The 23,666-nt window shown below is 44.7% G+C and overlaps 1 protein-coding gene across 16 annotated transcripts in view; it reads right to left on the bottom strand.

Annotated features, from left to right (window-relative positions):
• Window positions 1–20,940: 20,940 nt before the first annotated feature.
• Window positions 20,941–23,666, bottom strand: part of SETD5 (SET domain containing 5) — a 79,964-nt gene continuing 77,238 nt past the window's right edge. For all 16 annotated transcript variants that reach the window (XM_073901610.1, XM_073901612.1, XM_073901611.1 and 13 more), the window contains one exon: window positions 20,941–23,602. In XM_073901610.1, the coding sequence (XP_073757711.1) occupies window positions 22,994–23,602 (609 nt within the window). In that variant the 3' untranslated portion in view covers window positions 20,941–22,993. The remainder of the gene's footprint in view (window positions 23,603–23,666) is intronic.

The raw sequence follows: 23,666 nt of genomic DNA, 5'->3' as shown, positions 1-23,666 counted from the left end.
GCCTGGCCCGGGGCCCCGGCTGAGTCTCCAGGGGAAGAGGCGCTGCGGCTCCGGTTCCCCAGGCCCCGTCAGTCTGGAGGGCTCCTGCCTGGCTGCATCCTTGCCTCCTCTCTTCCCTGCCTCCTGCAGAAACTTATTCAAGACACTGGCCCAGGGTGGACCGGACTCTTTCCTGTTTCCCCCCCTCTGATGATGGTTCCATCGCATCATCACAGAGCTCCAGGCGCCACCAGCCTCCTTGGGGCCTCTCTGCCGCCCGCGCCAGCCTGTTTTCACCTCTCCCAAAGGAGTCTGAGCTGCACCGAGGGAGAAAGCACAGGGCCTCCCTGTCAGCCACTGACAGAGGCCCTGGGCAGCCCAGAGCCTGAGGACAGACGGGCTCAGGAGGCAGTAGGAGGAGGTGCTCTGACTCCTGTCTTGGTGGCGTCTGACCATGGCAGCTGGGGCTGGAAGAGGCTCAACCTGGAGCTTGCCTGGCCTTCTCCCTGCTGGGATGTCTCACCAGTGACTGGACCCTTGACCCTGGCCTGTTTTGTACAGTACAGACTTCTTGGCCCTGTTGTCAGGGCTGGAGGTTCGGGAGGGGGGCCCAAGAGTGGGGAATTAGGGGATGCATCCCCCCTCTGCCCCTTCTCATGCCCCCAACCCGGGCATCTGCCAAGGGCAGAGACTGTCTTGCCTCTTTGATACTTTTTCTGCATAACTTGAACTTGCAGGTCACCTCTAAACAGGGTACCCCCTGTCCCCATCCCCGCCTTGTAACCCTATCCTCACCTCCACTTCCTTCTCCTTGCCCACCTCTCGCCTTGCGATATGCCCAGGGTTTGCAGCCCAATGGGCAGTGCTTGGAGCTGAGGCATGAGTGTGTGTGTGTGTGTGTGTGTGTGTATGTGTGTGTGTGCGCACGTGCGCGTGAGCGTGTATGTGTGTGTGGGGGGGGTGGGGAGCAGAAGAGGAGTCTTCTCTCTCCCTCCCCTCCCACTGTGGGGGCATCTCCTTCCCCCTTGTCCGGGGGCAAATGAGGGAGACTCCAGGTGTTTCCAAACTCCCCTCATTGCCCGGTGGACCTGGCGGCCGAGCCGTGTGGCCTGGGGCATGGAGAGCCCCTTTCAGCCCCCAGTACAGGCAGCAGGTTGGCTTCCTCTAGTGTGCCTACTTCTGTCCTCGAGTACTGGGTGGGGGAGTACTGGTCCACCGTGTAGCCAGAGCGGGAGGCCTCTGTGGGTTCACTGGGGAAGCTTGTGATCATTTCCTATGTGGGCCTCAGCCAAAGGAGGGGAGAAAAGCAGCGAGTGCCGTGTATTTGCCAGTCTTGTGTTCATTTCCATAGGACTTGGACCTGAGAGGGTTTCCAAGACAGACCCTAGAAATCCTCTGCACGAGACTCCCATCTGGACCCTAACTGGAATCAGATGCTGGGTCCTGGTAGGATTCCTGAAACCCGGACCTCACCAAGCCCTGACCCTCCACCCTCTTGACCCCCTCGTCTTGAGCAAACACCTTTCCCCTGGTGCTCTGGCCCCCGCCCAGTGCCCCTCTCTCCTCCCCCAGGGTTCTACCTGCAGGAAGGGGCTGTACGCCAGGGGCCCATGCTGAAGGGGAGGGTCAGGGGAGCCTCATGGGAGGCGGCGGGAGGGGGGGGGCGGAAGTGAGTTCCTCAAAGATCCAAACCAAAGCCCAGTGGGGGGGGGGGGGGGGGGGGGGGGGGGGGAGAGGGAGCCAGTGGTTGGGAAGGGGGAGAAGACCGAGGTAGGAGAAAGTGAGAATGAGAGAGGGGAGGGAAGGCGTGGAGAGAGGCAGAGAGTAGTGGAAAAGGGGACCCTGGTGCAGAGAGCCTGGGGTGGAGGGGGGAAGGTGGCTGGGAAGACGAAGAAGGAATAGGGACAGGGAAGGAGGCAAATGGAGCGGTGAGCGGTGAGCGGTGGACGGAAGACTGGGGTGCAGGGGCACAGCTTGGGGCAGAGGAGGATAAAGGAGGCAGGACGCTGAGGGACTGGAGCGGCTGCTGTGTGTGCCCTGCTGCAGGGGGGAGGGGGTGTGTGCCAGATCCCTGTGCTGGGGGGGAGGTGGGAACCTCCCCTCAGATGCCCAGGGTGCTGCGCACCCCTCTGCGGCCGCGGCGCCACTGGAGTGGGGGTTAGTGGGAGGGGAGAGAGAGGTTAATCCCCTTGAGGGGGTCCTGAGTGCCTCCCCGTCCCCAGGCAGCCAGACAGTTGGTGCCTTTGCCAAGGAAGGGGCAGCCCAGAGAAGCACGCAGGAGCGTGGGGCTGGAAAAGCAGGGTTGGGTGGGCTGCAGGAGTGCCAGGGCAACAGGGAAGGAAAAGAGGGGGCACCAAACCAGAGCCTTGTCCCCAAGGCTTCGGCAGAGGCAGGAGCAGAGCGAGAAACCAATGCGTCAGTTCAGGTAGGGGCCCCACATGAGGCTGGAGAGCCACCACCCTGTGGCTCGGATGGCTTTCTGGGGGCAAGGAAGCCATCGTGGACAAGGGCAGGTTTGCGGTTTGCCCTAGCCAAAGCAGGCAATTTGGCGTTTGCCCTTGGGAGGAGACGGATGCAGTGGTCACCTGTCACCACCTCAGCATGGCCTCTGGGACTCTTGGTTCTTGAAAGAAGCTGATCTTTGAGTGCCCCACGGAGGCGCTCCTCCCCGAGTGGTGACTGGATCAGAGGGGTCTGGCACTAACAGGTTGTTTCTGCTCTGGTCTGGGGACTTGCAGGAGAGGCCGAAGCAGCTACAACGTAGAGGTGGTTGAGAGCGCTGGTTGGTCAAGTCCTTCTGGGTCTCTAAGATGTGAAAACTTTCCTGTTTGGGAACCAATACCCATTAAGGAAAACATTGTTTTTCTGAGGGGTTGAGGACCGTGGGTAGGATTCGTCCTTTCCAGGCCTGGACTAGCTAAGCTGAGAGCTTTTAGATGAGGCTGTAGGGAAATTCCTTGGCCTCCTTGAGATTCCTGCTGGGGCACAGGGGAATCAGCCTTCTCTAACTTCCAGTGTAATTGAGACAGGGGAACCCTCTCTTTGGAGAAGCTGGGACCTTCCCAGCACAAGAAACTTAGGCAGGTCCCTGCCTGGCTCAGGGCTAGCCTTTGGGTGGGCCTGGAGTTGCCCGAGAAGGGAACGAGGGGGACAATCCTTCCCAGAGCTCTGACCAGCAGACCTCAGGGGCCTGTGCTGTGTGTCATTAGGATAGCTTGGTGTTGTCTACACCCCATTAGTAAGTTCTGTCTGAATGTGTCCTCGCTGTTCATCGTCCAGTTTGGTAACATTTATTTTGGTCCTGACCCCTTCTGCTGCTGCTGGATTTGAGCTTCAGTGCAGGTGGAATGACGTTCAAATAAAGAAACACTTTATATCACCCATGCTGGCTGCTGCTTCTCTGAGTTGGCCCCCTGGGGATGGAGAGGGTTGAGATTCGTACCAGGTTTGGCTGCATAGTAACAGAGCTACCACTGTGGCTTAACAAGAGTTTATTTTCCTTTCATATTAAGTCTGGAGGTGGCCAGACCATGACTGATAGGGTCCACAGTGTTATCAGGAACCCAGGCTCCTATCTTCCTGCGCTGCCATTTTCAATCCTGGCTTCCAGTCTCAAGGACACCGCATGGCCCAACAAGTGACTCTAGTCACTTGGCCCACATTTCATTTGACGGAGACCTCTGGAAATCCTATAGGACTGAGTCACATTGCACATCTAGCTAAACTGTAATCTTTTAATGGGGCACACTGTCACCCCAGAAAAAATTGTGGTTCTATTACCAAGGGGAAGGGAGAGAACAGATGGGAGCAGGCACTAGCAATCTACACACTGCTGATTGACAGGCTTGACTTTGGACTTAGGACTCTGACTAGAACAAACAAGGCTCCACCCTTTTCTGCCTGTGTGGCTTGGACAAGTGCCTTCACCTCTCTCTAAATCCCCATTAAGTAAATGGAATTGACGATAGTGATCTCGGAATTAAGAAACAAAGGAGGGAAGGTGGCTTGCTTGACAGCATCTGGCACATTGTAACATGTCCCATATGACAGATTGATTATAATGTCTGCACTTGGAAATTGAGTCTTCATTCAATACATTTTGAGCACTTGGTATAGGCTAAGCAGTTAGAGAACAAAAACAGAGACCCTGCGTTAAGTAAGGGTCAATTTGGCTGGGGAGATGAACATGTAAAAATAATGTAAAATGTGCCAGGTGCAGGGTATTGTGGGTGCCCTGGGTAGGGACACCTTACATGGTTTTAGTGGGGTTGAGTAGAGCAGGAGACTGTTTTACTGTAGGGTGAGTAAGAGTTAGGCAGGCAAGGGTCAGGAAAGCCATTCATGTTGAGAGGGTATCTTGAGGAAAGAGCAGGGAAGAAACAACGGTGAGTGCAGAGAACTAAAAGCTGTTTAGCAATGCTGAACTGTAAGGTGTGAGGCAGGGAGGGTCAGAGATTCGTCTGGAGACAGGCAAAGCCAAAGGATGAAAGGGTTCAGGGGCCGTGAACAGGAATTTGGATGTTCAGAGCAATGGGGAACCGTGGGGTGATTTTAGCAGGAAAGCAGCATGATTAGATTTGCATTTCAGGACAGTCACTCTGGTTGCCCTGTTAGGGAGCTGAGTTAGAGGAAGATGATTTTAATGAAAGAGAAATCAATCGTTAGTCTGGCCTGAAACAAGGTGGTGGCAGTGGGTCTGAGAGAGGTGAGAAATTCACTATTTAGGCAGTAGAACACACTTGGTAGCTGATTGGCTGTGGGGTAAGAGTGGCACCAAGGAGAATGGATACAGTTTTTGCTTGGGGGACAAAAAAGATTTGTCAGGATAGCAGGGCAACAAGATAATCAGTTCAGTTGGAGACTTGCTTAAGTTTAAGAAGCATGTGGGGGGCGCCTGACTGGCTGTTGGTTGAGCATGGGACTTTTGATCTTGGAGTTGTGAGTTCGAGCCCCATGTTGGGTCTAGTAGAGATTACTTAAAAAAATAAATAGAAAAAGAAAAAAAAGCATGTGGGACATCATGGTGAAGTTGTCCAGTAGTCAGTTGATTTAGATGGATTTGGGAGCTCAAGAGAAAGATCTGGGCCAGAAACATGAGGATACAAGTAATGGTCGAAATGTGAAGCACAGAGGAGTTTGCTCAGGGTGACTGTATTGTGTGAAGAACACAGAGCTATGGAGTAAATGCTGGAAAACACCAACATATAAAGGTCAGAGGAACAGATGTCCAAAAGGAGAGGACAATGGAAGAGTCAGAGCTGTGAGAAAAACCATGAAAATGTGTTAGAGAAACCAAGGATCTAGAGTTCAAGGGAAAGGTCAGCTGGAGGAAATTAGTTCAGAATTAGGGACTGAAAAATGTGCCCACTGGATTTGGAAGAAGGGGGCCATTGTTGAATTTGAAGATGTGGAATCTCTTTATATGTAAGAGTTCTGAATGTTCATAGATCATGGCTGGTAAGAGTTTAAAGGTAAAGAGAGAGAATGGTGCTGCTTGGTGGCTCAATAAGTTAGGTATCCAACTCTTATTTTGGCTCAGGTCATGATCTCGGGGTTGTGGGATCAAGCCCCACTTTGTGCTCTGTGCCCGGTGTGAGGTTGGCTTGCGATTCTCCCTCTCCCTCTGCTCCTCCCTCTCTCCCCTCCCACTCTCTCTAAAATAAATAAATAAAATCTTTAAAAAAATAGAAATAAAGGTAAAGAGAATTACTAAGAAGAGATGAGAAGGCCTTTTTGGGGTAGAGGGAAGGTGCAAGGTTTAGGGAGCTCTTGCCTGATGGTATCCATTTTCAGAGTGAAGCAAGAGGGCAAGATTGAGAGGAGGGAATGAGCAGGGGGGTTGAGAAGTAGCAAAAGGAGCGCCTGGGTGGCTCAGTCACTTGGGCGTTTGCCTTCAGCTCAGGTCATGATCCTGGAGTCCTGGGGTCAAGCCCTGTGTTGGGCTCCCTGCTCAGTGGGGAGTCTGCTTCTGCCTCTGCCCCTCACCCCACTTGTGCTCTCTCTCAAAAAAAAAATACATAAAATCTTAAAAAAGAGAGAGAGAGAGATAAGTGGCAAAAGTTTAGAACAGTTGCTACAGGAGCTATCAAAGGATCAAAAGACTGATGCATGACCATGAATTTGTGGAGGCACCAATAGACAGGAGGGAAGGCCCAGAGAAGGCAGACTGTGGATTGAAAGGTAGGAGCCAGGTAAGCAGAGTGTCCTGCAAGAGTGTTTCACTCCTGCCATGACATGCAGGTTGCTTACAGAAAGACAGCCTGCAATGGGACAGAGAACATGAAGGACTAAAGTTTATGGGAAAGAGCTGGAAGGAGAGGAGGTTGTGGTCGGGAAGCTGGGTGTTTGACCTGAATATTCTGACTCATTCTTAAAGATGGCTTTGAGATATGAGGCATTGAGTAGGATGTCTACCCAAATGGTGAGAATAATGGCACAAATTGGGGTGTAGATGAGCCAGAGTTGTCCAAGAACCAAAGAGAGTGGTGGGAAGAAGCTACAAACACAATAACCAGATGTTGTGTGCATCACTGGAGCAGGAATTTTTATCTGAGGGGCAAGATGTACTTGTCTGGGAGCATTAAGGGGAGAACCTTTAGACAAAAGGATGTGAGAAAGAGTAGTCTCCACTTAAAAGGGCTGCAAAGGAGGTGGTGTCCTAAGGAGAGAACCATACTTCCATATTTCAGTAAGGGCTTGTCTATCAAAGCAAAGAGGTGTCCAGAGGGCACAGCAGAGAGGTAAGGGTTAAGAGCACCAAGAGCCAGATGACACAGAGAACTCTCATTTGGGGAAATGACTAAGGGTAACAAGAGCATGAAATTGGTAGAATTCATGACTCAAAGCTTCAAATGGAGTTCTAGTTGAAATCCCTTTCAAGTTCACTTAGGCACAGCAAAAGGACGAGTGATACCAGCACCGGAACAGATCTGGAGGTCCTGGAAGGCTCATTTAGGTGCCAAAGCAGGTTCAGGAATCCAACCTGAGTGGGCTGGAGGCTTCTTCAAAGTCATTTGCTCATTCAACAAAACATTTTATTGAATGCCTGTTCTGGTCTGGTACTGCTAGGTTCTAGAAATACAGAAATAAATCAGACATAGGCCCCGGGCTCAAATGATCACAGGCTAGTTAGCGGCAGGGTTGTTTGCCTTTTGTTTAGAGTGGTTAGGTAAGATTCTGGGTTTTGTTTTGTTAAACATGTTGCAGCATAAAGCAAATGTACAGGTAGGTGAAATATTATAAAATACCCTACTAGCCATTACCGTAGGGACAGACTCCTGCCAGTCACCCCAGAAGCCTTTCACTTAGAAACACTATCCCTTCCTTCTCTCCTAAAAGTAACCACTACCTTGACTTTTATGGTAATCAGTTCCCAACTTTTATTTATATACTTTTGTCTAAGTGATCTTTTTTTTTTAAAGATTTTATTTGACAGAGAGAGCGAGAGCGAGAGAGAGCACAAGCAGGGGGAGGGGCAGAGAGAGAGGGAGAAGCACACTCTCCACTGAGCAGGGAGCCTGATGTGGGACTCGATCCCAGGACCCCAGGATCATGACCCAAGCAGAAGGCAGATGCCCAGCCAACTGAGCCACCCAGGCGCCCCTAAGTGAACATCTTTAAACAAAATAGTTTAGCTTTGACTTTTTTTTTTTGATGTGTCTTTTTCCACTTCATTCTTTTTATCCCTTCTTGTAATTTGTTGAAGAAACTGGACCATTTGTTATATAGTGTTCCACAGCCAGAATTTTGCTGGCTTCATGCTGTGGTGTAGTTGAACACATTTCTCTGTTCTCTGTATTTCCAGCAAATAGGTATTTGGATCTAGATGCTTATTCAGCTTCAGGTGTGTGTGTTGCATTTTTTTTATATGGTTTCTTTTTTTTTTTATAGATTTTATTTATTTATTTATTTATTTGAGAGAGAGAATGAGAGAGAGCGAGAGCATGAGAGGGGGGAGGGTCAGAGGGAGAAGCAGACTCCCTGCTGAGCAGGGAGCCCGATGCAGGACTCGATGCCGGGACTCCAGGATCATGACCTGAGCCGAAGGCAGTCGCTGAACCAACTGAGCCACCCGGGCGCCCTGTGTTGCACATTTTAATGAATGCTTCACAGTTTTTGTTTTTTTCATCATGAGATACATGATACCTGTTTTTGTCATTAGGAGTTGCAAAACAGTGATGTTCCAGTTCTATCATTCTGTCTTCAGTTTTTGTGGGAACACTTCTAGAAACACCCACATTTACAGTCTAGTTAGCCAGTCGTAAGACTTGTATAGGAAAGGCAAGAAAAATGATGGTTTTCCCCTTTATTTAACAGTTTTCAAAAATAGAATTTGTTCCCTAACAGCTTCCAGAGATGAACAATTATGTTTTGTTACTTATTATGAATTCATGGATTTAAACATATTTTATGTATTTTGTTCTGTTACATTTATTGTCCTAATTAATGGTTAAAGTGTCCCATTGCTGGTCAGCAGAAGCCTCTTTAAGTTGGTGTGAATCTTTTAAACCTAGCCCTAGTTATCTTTGATGGTGTCCCTGCTGTCTGGTATGACAGGATGTTCTAGGTTGATCCTGTACATTTCCTTCCTCAGACCAAAATCAGCCATTTCTCTAAGAAGCCCTATCTTCAAGCTTTTCCTGTTGACAGAGCTAAGACAGGGACACATGAAACTTACATGTATCTATGATCTATCTATTGGGTCTACTTGTCTGTGTCGTCCGTCCATCCATCAATCCATGATAAAATACCTCAGGAGTTGATACTGATGCATGAAAGGCTTTGGCTTAACATCTATAACCCCTTTCCCATACTAAGAATCCTGTCAAAGACATAATTTGCTTTGTTCCACATTAAAGTCCTCAGATACACTGTCACCAAAATGATCACAAAAAATGTATTCTTTTAAACTTGTCTTTCTCAGTTGTACTATATCTGTCTTGCCTAGGTCACATAAATCATTTTATTATTTTTTAAAGATTTTATTTTTAAGTACTCTCTATACCTAATGTGGGGCTTGAACTCACAGCCCTGAGATCAAGAGTCACATGCTCCACTGACTGAGCCAGCCAGGCGCCCCACATAGATCATTTTATATTACACTCTTTTTATATCCCTCATTTACTCTTAGTTCTACATATTGCTAACTGTATATAATTAACTCACTACCAGACTTTCTGTTGATGTTTCTCAAGACAGTTTGGTTGTCTGAAGCTCAGTTTCTAATAGATACCTAAGAGCTAACAAAAATAAAACTGCCCAAGTTCTTGCACACTGATGACGGTTTGTTACTATCATATACTTGAAAGTCAGTTCAGTTGGTATGAAACTCTTGGCTCACAATCTGAGTATTTTATTTTTTAAAAGACTTTATTTATTTATTTGACAGAGAGAGACACAGTGAGAGAAGGAACACAGGCAGGGGGAGTGGGAGAGGGAGAAGCAGGCTTCCCGCTGAGCAGGGAGCCCGATGTGGGACTTGATCCCAGGATGCTGGGACCATGACCTGAGCCGAAGGCAGACACCCAACGACTGAGCCACCCAGGCGCCCCCACAGTATGAGTATTTTAAATATTTCATTTTCTTTTGTCATAAACTGTCATAAACAGTCCGTTGCTGTCAAAAAACCTAAAATAATGATATAGCTACATTTTCTTTCTATTTAAGTAACTATCTGGGGAGCCAAGGTTTTTTCCTTTTCTCTAACAATTTTACTAGAATGTCTTGATTTTGGTCATTCTGGGTTCCAGGTATACAATATGCCCTTTCAATTTGTAGCTTAAAATATTTCAGGGAAGTTTACTAAACTATACCTTTTGGTATTTGTTCTGTTCCCTTATCTGTCTTTGGGAACTCCTATTACACACATGTTGTCTTTTTTTTTTTTTGCCTTTTTTAATTGTCACTTTTTAAAGAGTAGTTCTAGGTTCACAGCAAAATTGAGAAGGTATAGCGATTTCCATATTCTCCCTGCCCCTACACAAGCATACCCCCCACGTTATCAATATCCACTATCAAACAAATGGTACATTTGTTACAATTGATGGATCTATAATGACCCATCATTATCACCCAAAGTGTTTACATTAGGGGTCATTCTTAGTGTTATACATTTTGTGGGTTTGGATAAATGTATAATGACAGGTATCTACAACTGTAGTATCATACAAAATAGTTTCACCACCCTAAAAACCCTGTGTTCCACCAACTCATTCCTCCCTCCCCACAACCCCTAATCTTTTTACTGTCTCCATAGTTCTACATTTTCTAGGATGTCAGATAACTGGAATCAGACACTATACAGCCTATTCAGACTAGCTTCCTTCACCACTAGTAATATACATTAAAGGTTCCTCCACGTTTTTTCATGGCTTTAATAGCTCATGTCATTAATGCTGAATAATAATCAATTTTCTAGGTAAATCAGTTTCATTTATCCATTCATCTACTGAAGGACATCTTGATTGCTTCCAAATTTTGGCAATTATCAATAAAGATGTGGTAAACATCCATGTGCAGGCTTTTGTGTGGACCTAAGTTTTCAATTCCTTTGGGTAAATACCAAGGAGTGTAACTGCTTGATCCCATGGTTAAGAGTATGTTTAGTTTTGTAAGAAACTGCCAAACAATCTTCCAAAAGTGGTTGTATCATTTTGCATTCCCATCAGCAATGAATGAGGGTTCCTGCTGCTTTGCATCCTCATCAGCATTTGATGTGTCACTGTTTTGGATTTTGGTCATTCTCATAGTGACATCTCATTGTTTTAACTTGCAATTCCCTAATGATATATATGTTGTTGAGCATCTTTTCACATACTTATTTGCCATTGTATTTAAAATGTCTATTCAGATCTTTGGCCTTTTTTTTTTTTTTTTTTTTTTTAGTAGGCTCCATGTTGGGTGTGGAGCCCAAAGTGGGGCTTGAACTCACGACCCTGAGATCAAGACCTGAGCTGAGATCAAGAGTCGCCCATGCTTAGGGGCGCCTGGGTGGCTCAGTTGGTTAAGTGACTGCCTTCGGCTCAGGTCATGATCCTGGAGTCCCGGGATCCAGTCCCACGTCGGGCTCCCTGCTCAGCGGGGAGTCTGCTTCTCCCTCTGACCCTCCTCCCTCTCATGCTCTCTGTCTCTCATTTTCTCTCTCTCAAATAAATAAAATCTTAAAAAAAAAAAAAGAGTCGTATGCTTAACTGACTGAGCCACCTGGGTGCCCCCTTTGGCCTATTTTTTAAGCAGGTATTTTTTTTTCTTTGCTAAGGATATGATAGGGAAACACTCTGCAGATAACCACAAATAAAACTTCATTTCAAGAGCTCTAGAAGGCTTTATACCGACTGGTATCAATACCAATGGACTTTAAAATGTATGCATACCTGAAACAGAGCCTTTAAAAACCAATGTGCCTGATGAATTTGTTACATCTTTTATTAGTAAATTAAACACTACTTCTTCTCCTCACTACCACTTCTGTTTTGTAAGTTTCTTTAGGTAGAAATTTTCCTTCTACTTTAAAAAAATGAATTATTGCCATATACAACATAGATAAACTTGAGGGTATTGTGCTAAGTGAAATAAGACAGAGAAAGACAAATATCATATGATCTCACTTATATGTTATAGTTTGTTTGCTGGCTCTTGAGTCGTATGAGCTCTTTTATATATTTTGGATATTGACCCCTTATTAAAATCTGCAACTTTGTTGGATCTTCTGGGAAATTAGGAAAATCCATTAATTTTTCCAAAAGGTTTTTATCTCTCCTTTTCCTCTCATGTCCCTTCTATCAGTTTCTCAAAGAAACATCCTGCATGCTAGCTTTGTGGAGAATAAACATAATAAGATCCTGATCTTAAGGAAATTATAATTATATTGGTGGACATAAAAGGTGTAAGTAGAGGGGAACCTGGATCGTGCAGTCAGTTAAGCGTCTGACTTTTGGTTTTGGCTCAGGCCATGATCTCAGGTCATGGGATTGAGCCCCATGTCCAGCTCCACGTGGATTCTGCTTGGGATTCTTGCTCCTTTTCCCTCTGCCCGCCCCCCCCCCGCCCCACACAACTGCCACTCTCACACATGCACTCTCCCTCTGTCTCTCAAATAAATACATCTTAAAAAAAAAAAAAGGCTTAAATAGAGGAAATAAGGGGAGCCTGGGTGGCACAGTTGGTTAAGTGTCTGCCTTCGGCTCAGGTCATGATCCCAGGGTCCTGGGATCGAGCCCCGCATCGGGCTCTCTGCTCAGTGGGGAGTCTGCTTCTCCCTCTCCCACTCCCCCTGCTTGTGTGCCCTCTCTCGCTGTCTCTCCCTGTCAAATAAATAAAATCTTAAAAAAAAATAAATAGAGGAAATAAGGCTAAAAGTGTTGGCTGGACCTAAAACATGAAGGCCGTGTATACCAGCTGTTACACTCTTCCCCTTAAGTCTTATTTTAAAAACTGAGATATAACCAACACACAACACTTATTAGTTACAGGTGTACCACATAACGATTAAACTTGTGTATATATAGTTAACCCTTGAAAAACACATGGGTTAAGCATACTGACCCTTGTGGAGCTTGAAATCCATGTATAATTTTGACTCCCCCAAAACTTAACTACTAATAGCCTACTGTTAGCCATAAGCCTTATTGACATGAACAGTCAATGAACGCATACTTTATATGTATTATATACTGTATTCTTATAATAATATCTTTCTTTTCTTATTTCTACCTATGTGGTTTGTCTGCAAATTTTTAAATTCAAAATCTCCAAATTTTTTTCCAATGTTTGTTGAAAAAAATCCATGTAGGGACACCTGGGTGGCTCAGATGGTTAAGCATCTGCCTTTGGCTCAGGTCATGATCCCGGGGTCCTACAATTGAGTCCCATGTTGGGGGTCCTTGCTCAGCAGGGAGCATGCTTCTCCATCTGCCTGCCGCTCTCCCCTGCTTGTACTCTTGCTGACAAATAAATAAATAATATTTTAAAAAAGAAAAAATCCATGTAGAAGTGGACTTGAAAAGCTCAAACTCATGTTGTTCAACTGTCAACTACATTGTAAAATTATCACAGTTGTCTAATTAACTTCCATCACCAGTTACAATTTTTTTGTGTGTGTGATGAGGACATTTAAGATCTACTCCTTCAGCAACCTGTGAATATACACTACAATATTAACTCTAGTCACAATACTGTACATTACACCCCAGGACATTTTTTTCTAACTGCAAATGTGACCTTTTGATCACTTTCACCCATTTTACCTCTCCCTCATCCCTTGCAACCACCAATCTGTTCTCTATATCCATGACTTCATTTTTTTTTTAAAGATTTCACATGTGAGATTATATGGTATTTGTCTTTCTCCGATTTATTTTTTTTAATATTTTATTTATTTGACAGAGAGAGACACAGCGAGAGAGGGAACACAAGCAGGGGGAGTGGGAGAGGGGGAAGCAGGCTTCCCGCGGAGCAGGGAGCCCGATACGGGGCTCAATCCCAGGACCCTGGGGTCATGACCTGAGCCGAAGGCAGACGCTTAACGACTGAGCCACCCAGGTGCCCTCTCTGATTTGATGTAGCGTAATGCCCTCAAGGTCCATCCATATTGTCACAAATAGCAACGTTTCATTCTTTATGGCTGAATAATATTCCAGTGCGCGCGCACACACACACACACACACACACACACACACACACTTTCTTTATCCATCCATCCATCCATGAATGGAGACTTAGGTTGCTTCCACATCTTGGCTACTGCAAATAATGCTATGAATACCTGGTGCACACATCTCTTTAAGTTAATGTTTTTGTTTCCTTTAGATAAATAACCAGAAATGGAATGGTGGATCATATAGTTCCATTTTTAATTTTTTGAGGAATCTCCCTATTGTTTCCCACAGTGGCTGCATCAATTTACATTTCCACCAACAGCGTATAAAGGTTCCTTTTTCTCCATATCCTCACCAACACTGGTAATTTCTTGTCTTTTATTTTTTTTAAGATTTTATTTATTTATTTGACAGAGAGACAGCGAGAGTGGGAACACAAGCAGGGGGAGTGGGAGAGGGAGAAGCAGGCTTCCTGCCGAGCAGAGAGCCCGATGTGGGGCTCGATCCCAGGACCCTGGGATCATGACCTGAGCCAAAGGCAGATGCTTAACAACTGAGCCACCCAAGCGCCCCAATTTCTTGTCTTTTAAATAGCCATTCTAATAGGTGTGAGATGATATCTCATTGTGGTTTTGATTTGCACTTATCCAATGATTAGTGATGTTGAGCAGCTTTTCACATACCGGTTGGCCACATGTCTCTCTTTGGGAAAATGTCTATTCAGATCCTCTGCCCATTTTTAAACTGGATTGAGTTAGTAAGTTGTATGAGTTCTTTATATTTTTGGATATTAACCCCTTATCAGATATATGATTTGCAAAATACATCTCCTCCCATTCTGTAGGTTACCTTTTCTTTTGTTGATAGTTTCCCTTGCTATGCATAAATTTTTTAGTTTGATGTAGTCTCACTTGTTTACTTTTGCTTTTGTTTCCTTTGGTGTCAAATCCAAAAAAATTGTTGCCAAGACCTATGTCAAGGAGCTCACTGCCTATGTTTTCTTCGAGTTTTATGGTTTCAGGTCTTACATTCAAGTCTTTAACCCATTTTGAGTTAATTTTTGTGTATGGCATAAGATAGTGGTAATTTTATTCTTTTGCATGTGGCTGTCCAGTTTTCCCAACAGCATTTATTGAAGAGACCGTCTTTGCCCCATTGTATATTTTTGGCTCCTCTGTTGTAAATTAACTGACCATATATGTGTGGATTTATTTCTGGGCTCTCTATTCTGCTCTACTGATCTGTGCGACTGTTTTTTATTTTATGCCAAACTATTTTACTACAGCTTTGTAGTATAGTTTGAAATCAGAAAGCATTATGGTGTCAGCTTGGTTCTTTCTCAAGATTGCTTTGGCTATTCAGGCTCTTTGTGGCTCCAATTTTAGGATTATTCATTTCTGTGAAAAATGCCATTGGAATTTTGATAAAGATAACACTGAATTTGCAGATTGCTTTAGGTTGTTATTAAGAGTTCTTTGTATGTTTTGAGTAACAGTCCTGTATCAGATGTGTCTTTTACAAGTATTTTCTTCCAGGCTGGTTTCTCTTCCTATTCTCTTGACAATGCCTTTTGCAGAGCAAAAGTTAATTTTAATCAAGTCCAGGTTACCAACTATTTCTTTCATGGATGGAGGCTTTGGGGTTTTATCTAAAAAGCCATTGCCAAACCCTAAGTTTTCCAGATTTTCTCCTAGTTGTTTAGTGGTTCTCATTTTACATTTAGGTTGTGATCCATTTTGAGTTAGTTCTTGTGAAGGGTATAAGGATTATGTCTAGGCTACTTTGCATGTGGATGTCCAGTTGTTCCAATACCATTTGTTGAAAAGACTATCTTTTTCTTCACTGTATTGCCTTTGCTCATTTCTCAAATATCAGCTGACTATATTAGTGTAGGTCTACTGGGCACTCCAGTCTGTTCCATCAATCTATTTGCCTATTCTTATTCCAATACCACAGTCTTAATTACTGTAGCTTTATTAAGACTTGAAGTCAGGTAGTGCTATTCCTCTGACTTTATTCTTCTCTTCAATATTGTGTTGGCTGTTCTGGATCTTTTGGCTGAGATTTGTTGATATTCACAAATTAACTTGTTGGGATTCTGATTGGTATTCTGAATCTATAGATCAGTTAAGAACAAACATTCTATCCAGGACCATGGGATATCTCTATTTAGTTTTCCTTTGATCACTTTCATCAGTTTTGTAGCTCTCCCTATAGAAGTCTTGCATATATTTTGTTAAGATTTATACCTATTTCATTTTTATTGGTGCTAATGTAAATGTTGTTGTATTTTAACTTAATTTTAATTGTAATTGTTAGTGGTAAAGCAACTGATATTAGTATATTAATCTTGTATTCTGCAACCTTGCTATAAATGCTTACTAGTCCGAGTTTTTTGTCAATTTTTTTTTTAATTTATTTGACACAGAGAGAGAGACAGTGAGAGAGGGAACACAAGCAGGGGCAGTATGAGAGGGAGAAGCAGGCTTTCCGCTGAGCAGGGAGCCCAATGTGGGGCTCGATCCCAGGACTCTGGGCTCATGACCTGAGCCGAAGGCAGACTCTTAATGACTGAGCCACTCAGGCGCCCCTTTTGTGTCAATTCTTTCAGATTTCCTACAATTATGTCATCTGTGAACAAAGACAATTTTACTTCTTCCTTCCCAATCTGTGTACTTTTTATTTCCATTTCTTGACCTATTGCATTACCTAGGACTTCCAGTACAATGTTCTACAAGAGTGGACATCCTCCTTTCCTTCCCTTATTCCTGATTTCTAAAAATCGTCCCCCCCAACTTCTGAATTTTAATGGGAAAGCTCCTAGTTTCTCACCACTAGGTATGTTTAGGATTCTTTTAGTTTCTTTACCAAGCAGAAGTTCCCTTCTATTTCTGGTTTTTGGAGTTATTTCTCACTTAGAATGTTTATGTACAAGTCTTTAGCGTGCTTTTATTGTGGGTGAGAATATTATTTTGCTCCTTTCTTTTAACTGGGATTTGACTTTGATCCTTTTTGTTACTCATACTTATATTGACTTGGTTTTTCTGTACTTTTAGAGGGGAGGCATGATTTGAGTCTTTCTAGTTTGAAGGCTCTACAGTACTATTTTTTTTTAGTGAGTAACTGTTAAAATATGGACTGTGCAAACAAGAGCTGTTTATTTTTCTAAGGTTATTTTTAAAATTTTATTTATCAGAGAGAGATCAAGTGAGCGAGCAAGGGAGCACGATCATGGGGAGTGGAAGGCAGAGGGAGAAGCAGATTCCCCACTGAGCAGGGAGCCTGGTGGGGGACTCAATCCCAAGAACCTGGGATCATGACCTGAGCTGAAGGCAGATGCTTAACCGACTGAGCCACCCAGGCGTCCCAAGAGCTGTTTATTATTATTTTTATTAAAGATTTTATTTATTTGACAGAGAGAGACCCAGCGAGAGGGAACACAAGCAGGGGGAGTGGGAGAGGGATGCGGGGCTTGATCCCAGGACCCCAGGATCATGACCTGAGCCGAAGGCAGACGCTTAACGACTGAGCCACCAAGGTGCCCCCCAAAGGCTGTTTAAATTTAGCACCAGGGGTGCCTGGGTGGCTCAGTCATTAAGCGTCTGCCTTCGGCTCAGGTCATGATCCCAGGGTCCTGGGATCGAGCCCCGCATCGGGCTCCCTGCTCAGCGGGAAGGCGGCACCTGCTTGTGTTCCCTCTCTCGCTATGTCTCTGTCAAATAAATAAAATCTTAAAAAAAATAAATAAAAAAAATAAACTTAGCACCAAATATGCTTAGAACTTCATGACCAATTGTTTCTTTCAGGAGTTACAAAGGAAGTTATTTAATAACCATTATATTGTTCCTAAAAGGAAAAGAAATACATCCTGGACTTAAATGGGACTAGTTTCACTCTTATTCCAAACACTTCATTTAATGTGGCACTCCCCACCCAAAATTTGTATTTTGATTGTCCCACTCAATTGGGATTGTATAGAATTCCTTTTCAGCGTGCACCTTTGTCCTGGGTACTCTGCTGGTTAAGAATTTTCTTGAACCAACTGCTCTGGTCCCTTCAGACCCAAGCAGGCATCCTCTGTACAACAGTTCTGGCTGTTGTTCTCAAACTGGTACACTCAATTTCCAAGTGAGTACTTGTTTTAGAGTTCTGAGAGCGATCAGATGCTCCATGACTTCCTCTGAAACAGAAGGGGATACCATGCAGGTACTGGGGCTATTGGCAGTTTGTTTCTACCCACGTTTTTTTCAGGGCTCACAGGGATACCTAATTTTTTGGTAAAGTTGCCCAAGGTTTTTTTGTTTTTGTTTTCTAAAGTAAGCTCTCTGCTCAATGTGGGGCTTGACCTCATGGCCCCAAGATCAAGAGTCACATGCTCCACTGACTGAGGCAGCCAGGCGCCGTTTTTGTTTTTGAGTTGCCCAAGGTTTTGTTATCATGACTGCTCTGTGTGTTTTTATGGGAATATGAGAAATATTCATTAGTATTATTTCAGAGTCTCTGCCAGGTTAAGTTTTGAATGTAAGAGCAGGTAAAAGTTATAGGGGGCACCATCTCTTCCAGTAACTGCTTTTCACCAAGTTGTTCTCTTTATCAATCTTTAGCACACAGTATATTAAGAACTTTGGCAAACTCTTTTTCTCTCTCTGTGCCTCATAGCAGATCATGGAGGCTGCCCCAGCTCTGATTGATGAATTGATAATCAGGGTAGTTTCAAAGCAAAGGGCCTACTCTTTTTGGACAATTGTGCATTTTATTTACTTCAGGGTGATCTCTGTTTAATTAGACAGAAACCTGCACCATCAAACTGATGCCAAAAGGTCAGACTGCTGTTTTTAAGACGGGAAGGGGTATGATATACTTCTTCAGCTAGTTAAGTGGTTAGTTGTGGTCAGTTTCACAGAATCTCTAGTTGTCTATATTTGTTTCCTGGAAAAACTGTAAAATTTCCAAGGCTGTCCAGTCTGCCATTCAGAAGAGAGAAATCTTGGGACAAGCTGTATCTTCTGAAATTCATTAAAAAACCCCTGTAAAATGGGAGTGACACCTACCTTACACATTAAGCATGAATGAGATAGAATGACATGAATAGAAGAGCCTGGTAAACTGTAAAGTCAAAGATAGAAGGTGCAGTAGCATACTTTAGTCCTGTTTGCCTTCCTCTATTTATACCATATAAAAAGTGTGGCACCTAACAATATAAAGTACCTGATAACATAGGTAGTTGGCTGTCTTACTCACCTTCATATTCCTTGTACCTTACATGTAGCCTGACACATAGTAGGTATTCAGTAAGCAATTAAAGAACAGAACCTTCAATTCTGGCAAAAATCAGACGGGCTTATTCATTATCAGAAGCTCTTCAGTACAGCTGAAACACTGAAATAGGCCTCAATTGCTCATCTTTACATGTATCTTTAAAAAGCATCTGACTTGCTTTTATCACAGAATTATGAGACCAAATAAGGCACTGTTTATGAAAATGCTTTCTAACAAGGACCAGGCACCTACTGACTTCAGGCAGAATTCAGCTGTGGCTGGTGGAAGGTTATCTAGGTATTCCAGTTTAGAAAAGGATCTTGTAAGAAAAAAAAATTTTAAGGAAAGATTTTCTTAAAGATTTTGAGAGAGAGAGAGCACGAGCGAGAGAGAGAGCATGAGCAAGGAGGAAAGACAGAGGGAGAGGGAGAAACAGGCTATCCACCAAGCAGGGAGCCTGATGCGGGCGGGGCTCAATCCCAGGACCCTGGGATCAGGACCTGAGCTGAAGGCAGACGCTTAACCAACTGAGCCACCCAGGCGCCCCAGAAAAAACAACTTTTATTATGTCATCAACTAGTAACTTTCTAAGCTCCTTAAAGAAATGGACAGCATCTTCTCCATCTTTGAATCCCTCATGTGCTTATTAGCAAAACGCAATCTATCATAGCCCTCAGTATTTGTCAAACAAATGTTAGCGCAAAATACTGCCATACCAATCCATCAGCAAGCACTGCTGTTTACTTGCAAAATGTATCCTGATTCAAACTATTTCACCTTATCCCTGTTTTGTTACCATCTTAGCAGAAGCCGCCATTGTATTGCCCCCTACCTGAGTAACTGCTATAGGTTCCCAACTGGTTTCCTGGCTTCTATTCATCTCTCCCAGGAGAAAAACAGTAATTTTTAAACACTAACCGACCAACAACGATAAACTAGACCATGTCACTTCTGTGCCTAAAATCCTGCAGTGACTTTCCCACTGTATATTTTTGTAAATATTTATTTGAGAGGGAGCACCAGCAGGGGGAGGGACAAAGAGAGAGGCAGACTCCCTACCGAGCAGGGAGTTGGCCTACGATGAGGGGCTGGGGCTCGATCCCAGGACTCTGGGATCATGACTTGAGCCGAAGGCAGATGTTTAACTGACTGAGCCACCCAGGCTCCCCTCCCACTGTATTTAGAATCCACATTCTTTAAACTAAACCCAAAAGGCTCTGTATCAGGAATAGCAAACTACAGCCTGCAGGCCGTATCTGACTTGCCACATGTTTTTGTGAATATAATTTAATTGGAGCACAGGCAAGTAGGGCCTGTGGCTGTTTCTGTATCATAAGACAGAGCTGAGCAGTTGTGACAGAGACCATATGGCTTGTGAAGCCTAAATACTATTTGGCCCTTTACAGAAAACACTTTTGTTGACCCCTGCTCTACATGATCTGACGCCCTACCTTCCTGGGTATTGGCTACCCCCTATCTCTGTCCTGGTCATTCACTATATCAAGTCTATTCCTGCACCTGCTCTTCTAATTCCCTGCAATTATCTTTATTTGAGGTCTCTGCTTAAATGTCAACTCCTCAGAGAGCTGTCCTGATCAACCAATCTAAAGTGTCCCTTCAACCTCCTTAGTTACGTCTCTACTATGAAACAGTAACATGGTAATGACAATTTGAAATCACTGACTGGTTTAGTTCTCACCCCACTCTAGAACATAAGCTCCATGAAACCTTATTTGCCCATCTCCATCTTCAAATTTTAATCAGCATAAACCCACCACCAAAAACAAATGCCTGGTAGTTTTTGAGTGGGAAAGAAGAGGGCCAATAAATAGCTGCTGAATGAATGAGGCCAAGGTCAGGAACTCCAGTCCTGTTCAAATCAGTATGTAACGTTTAGTTTCACTGTTGCTGAATGGCCTTGATACTGACCTGACTTGAATCATAAAAGGCTAAAGGACGATCAATCCATATTCCTGGTCCATTATGCGCAAAACAACCCCACCAAGAGCATATGCCTCTTCAGGTAAGGGTAGCAGTAGGAAAACCAGGCAAGGCAACGTCAGAGAATTGGACAAAGAAGTTCTCAACTTTATGATTATTATGGTTAAGAATTTTATTATCAAAATTATTACATCTCTTGTGAAAGTTCAAATGTTACAGCAAGGTGTAAACACTCCACTTGAGAAAGAAGTGATACTTCTTCCCTTCCAAGAGTTCCCCCCCCCCCCCCCCCCCCCCCCCCCCAGAGGTCTGGTCTTGACAGCACCCTGCCCACACAGAGTGGCTGGGGTCTCTGCACGTGCCAGGCAGGGTGAGGGCCGCCTGCCCGCTGGCCTCTCCCCCTGGCTAAAGCCAAGGGGAGAATGCAAACCCCAGCCCAAATGGAGAGACATTTACATACGTTTTATATAATATACAAAGAAACCAGCATCCCAGGCAACATGATTTCCACTCCCAACGCTCTCCCAGACTGATGGGTTTGTGGGGGAAACAACAAAAAGAAAAGTATTGTGCTGAGGTTTCAGCATTAAAACAAAACAAAACAAAAAAAATCTCCCCTCATTTGAGCAAACACCTGATTTCAATTTTGAAAAAGTGAAATTTTGTAACAGTCACACACAAAGAGAGAAGACTGTGCATATGATAGTTGTAGGAGAGGGTAGAAAATAAGGGGATGCAAGAGGCTGGGGGAAAAAAGAAGAAAACAAATTGGAAGGAAGGAGGGAGACTCACAGTATTATCTTGTCCAAAAGAAAAGAAGTAAGGTCCACTGCAGCACCAGGGATTACACCTGTCATATATTTGCTACCCCTACCATGGTTATAACTGAATACAAAATTAGATAAATAAAAACACGCCAGATATTACAGTAAACAAGTGAAAGAAATAAGCTGGCAACCGTATGGAATTTAAAAAGATTGTGTACCCCACCTGGGCAGGCTCCAGGGCTCCTCCAGGGGTGTACAACAGGCACAATGCACTGATGGGGAGAAGCCAGTCTGCTCGAGTCTCTCATCCAGAACAGTGTTCGGTGTGTGGGTGGCTTTTTAACTCTCTCACCTGGGCCACTCTCAAATAAGCATCCCCCAAAGAAATGTGGGACATGCCCACACACAATCACAGTCCTGTCGGTGCCACTCCACAAATGTATCTTTCCACTCTTACCCTGCAGTCACAAGTGCGTGCTCCCTAATCATGGAGGTGGTCCTATTCACGGGATCATCAACTCCTGATTAACTGGGAGTAGAAAAAATAAAATTCAAAGAATTCCCAAAACACTTGGGATCCTTGCTAATCAAATTTATTGCCAACAGCTGATAAGTAGCAATGCAATTGGCCCATCTCACTTATTTCTCTTTTCTTTGCCTACTTCCTTTCTGGGTTACTGAGCTGTGAGACAGCTTGGGGAGGGGAGGAGGGTGGGAACAGCTGGGGGCTCAGACAATCTACTATGATCATCTGCTCCTGAATCCCAAGAGTTGACCAGGAGCTCTTCTTCAGAGAGCCAGGCACCCCTCAGTCAGAGCACATTCCAAGTTTTGCCATCCCTGCCTATTTCTCAGTGATTTTAAGACAAAGGTAGGGAGTATTCTTGGTGGACACATCTCGGCCAGGTACCTGCTTTGGGAATAGTTGTCACAGGGCAAACATTTCCATACCTACCTTTCTTAAGTGCATAAAAACCCTAATACTACTCTGATGGCTTGGGGCTCTGAGATTGGCTCTTCTGACTTTTTTTCCTCTGAAAAGAAAACTTCTTTTTTGGGGGGGGAGGGTGTGTGTGTGTGTGTGTGTGTGTGTAAAAAGATGTCCCCACTGCACAAGTGACTACAGGCTACAGGCAAGGACAGGAGACAGAGGCTTCAACACGACTCATTGCACTTAGAACCGTTACTAACCGGAACACCATTTGCTTGTCAACAATGTACCCTTAACAGCAGGGAGAAACTTCTTTATAGTCTCTGCTTCAGACAAGATTTACATCTTTCTCCAAGGCCAGAGCCAGTCGCGACCACAAGTCTTGTTTCTTGTCGACCAGACCCAGTCCTCTGGCACCTTGTACCCTCTTCCCCAGCAATATGCTCGGCCTAGGTTCCAGAGGCAGCTGGAAGGAAGCAGCTATGGGCTCATTCAGTTCTGTTTGCCCAAATCCAGAAGCCCTAGGAAAGTCCTGTCTGAGTCTTGACTCCTGACCCTTGCAGCGGCTGGAGTCGGTACTGGTGTACACCCCCACTCCCACGGTGTGGGTAGTGCTGTGAATTGGAAACCGCAGATACCCTGGAGGCCTGGTAGGCAGCAGACTGCCCAGCACTGGGCAGACTGATAGTCCGTAAGTCTGATGGCAATGACGACCTAGAGTTCTGAGGGAAGGAGGTGGAACTCAGAGTTCCTGTGCTGGACTGGGAGACCGAGTCTGAGGTTGGCGAGTCTGAGGGGCCCTGTGGGGTAGGGCTAGCAGCACTAGAAGGGCAGCTCCTCCTTGGAAGATTGCTGCCAGTGCTGTTTCCAGAATGTGGCTGGCTGCTATAATACCCTGGTGTCCCCGTAAATGGGGCCAACGAGTCTGTGGATACAGGGTGGGCGGGGCTGGAATAGGACGTAGAAGAGAGGGAAGATTCTGAAGAACCGTGAGAGGGGGGATTTCCAGGTCTCAGTGCAGTAGTTCGATAACTGTATCCTGGAGATTGGGTGGGATGTCCTCTAAAGGGGGAGGAACTCTGCTGAAGGAGGCTTTGTGATTCTGTCCGTGGACTATCACACTGCAGGAGCTAGAAAGAGTCGGGAGGAAAAGCATAAGGAGGTGAAAAAGTCCCTATTTAAGCCATTTAGGCT

Source organism: Callorhinus ursinus, unplaced genomic scaffold (assembly GCF_003265705.2).
Source record: "Callorhinus ursinus isolate GAN/ISIS: 27379988/994484 unplaced genomic scaffold, GSC_fseal_2.0 scaffold15, whole genome shotgun sequence".
Lineage (NCBI taxonomy): Eukaryota > Metazoa > Chordata > Mammalia > Carnivora > Otariidae > Callorhinus > Callorhinus ursinus.
Note: the sequence above shows the minus strand (reverse complement) of the source record. Positions and strands in the feature narration are given on the sequence as shown.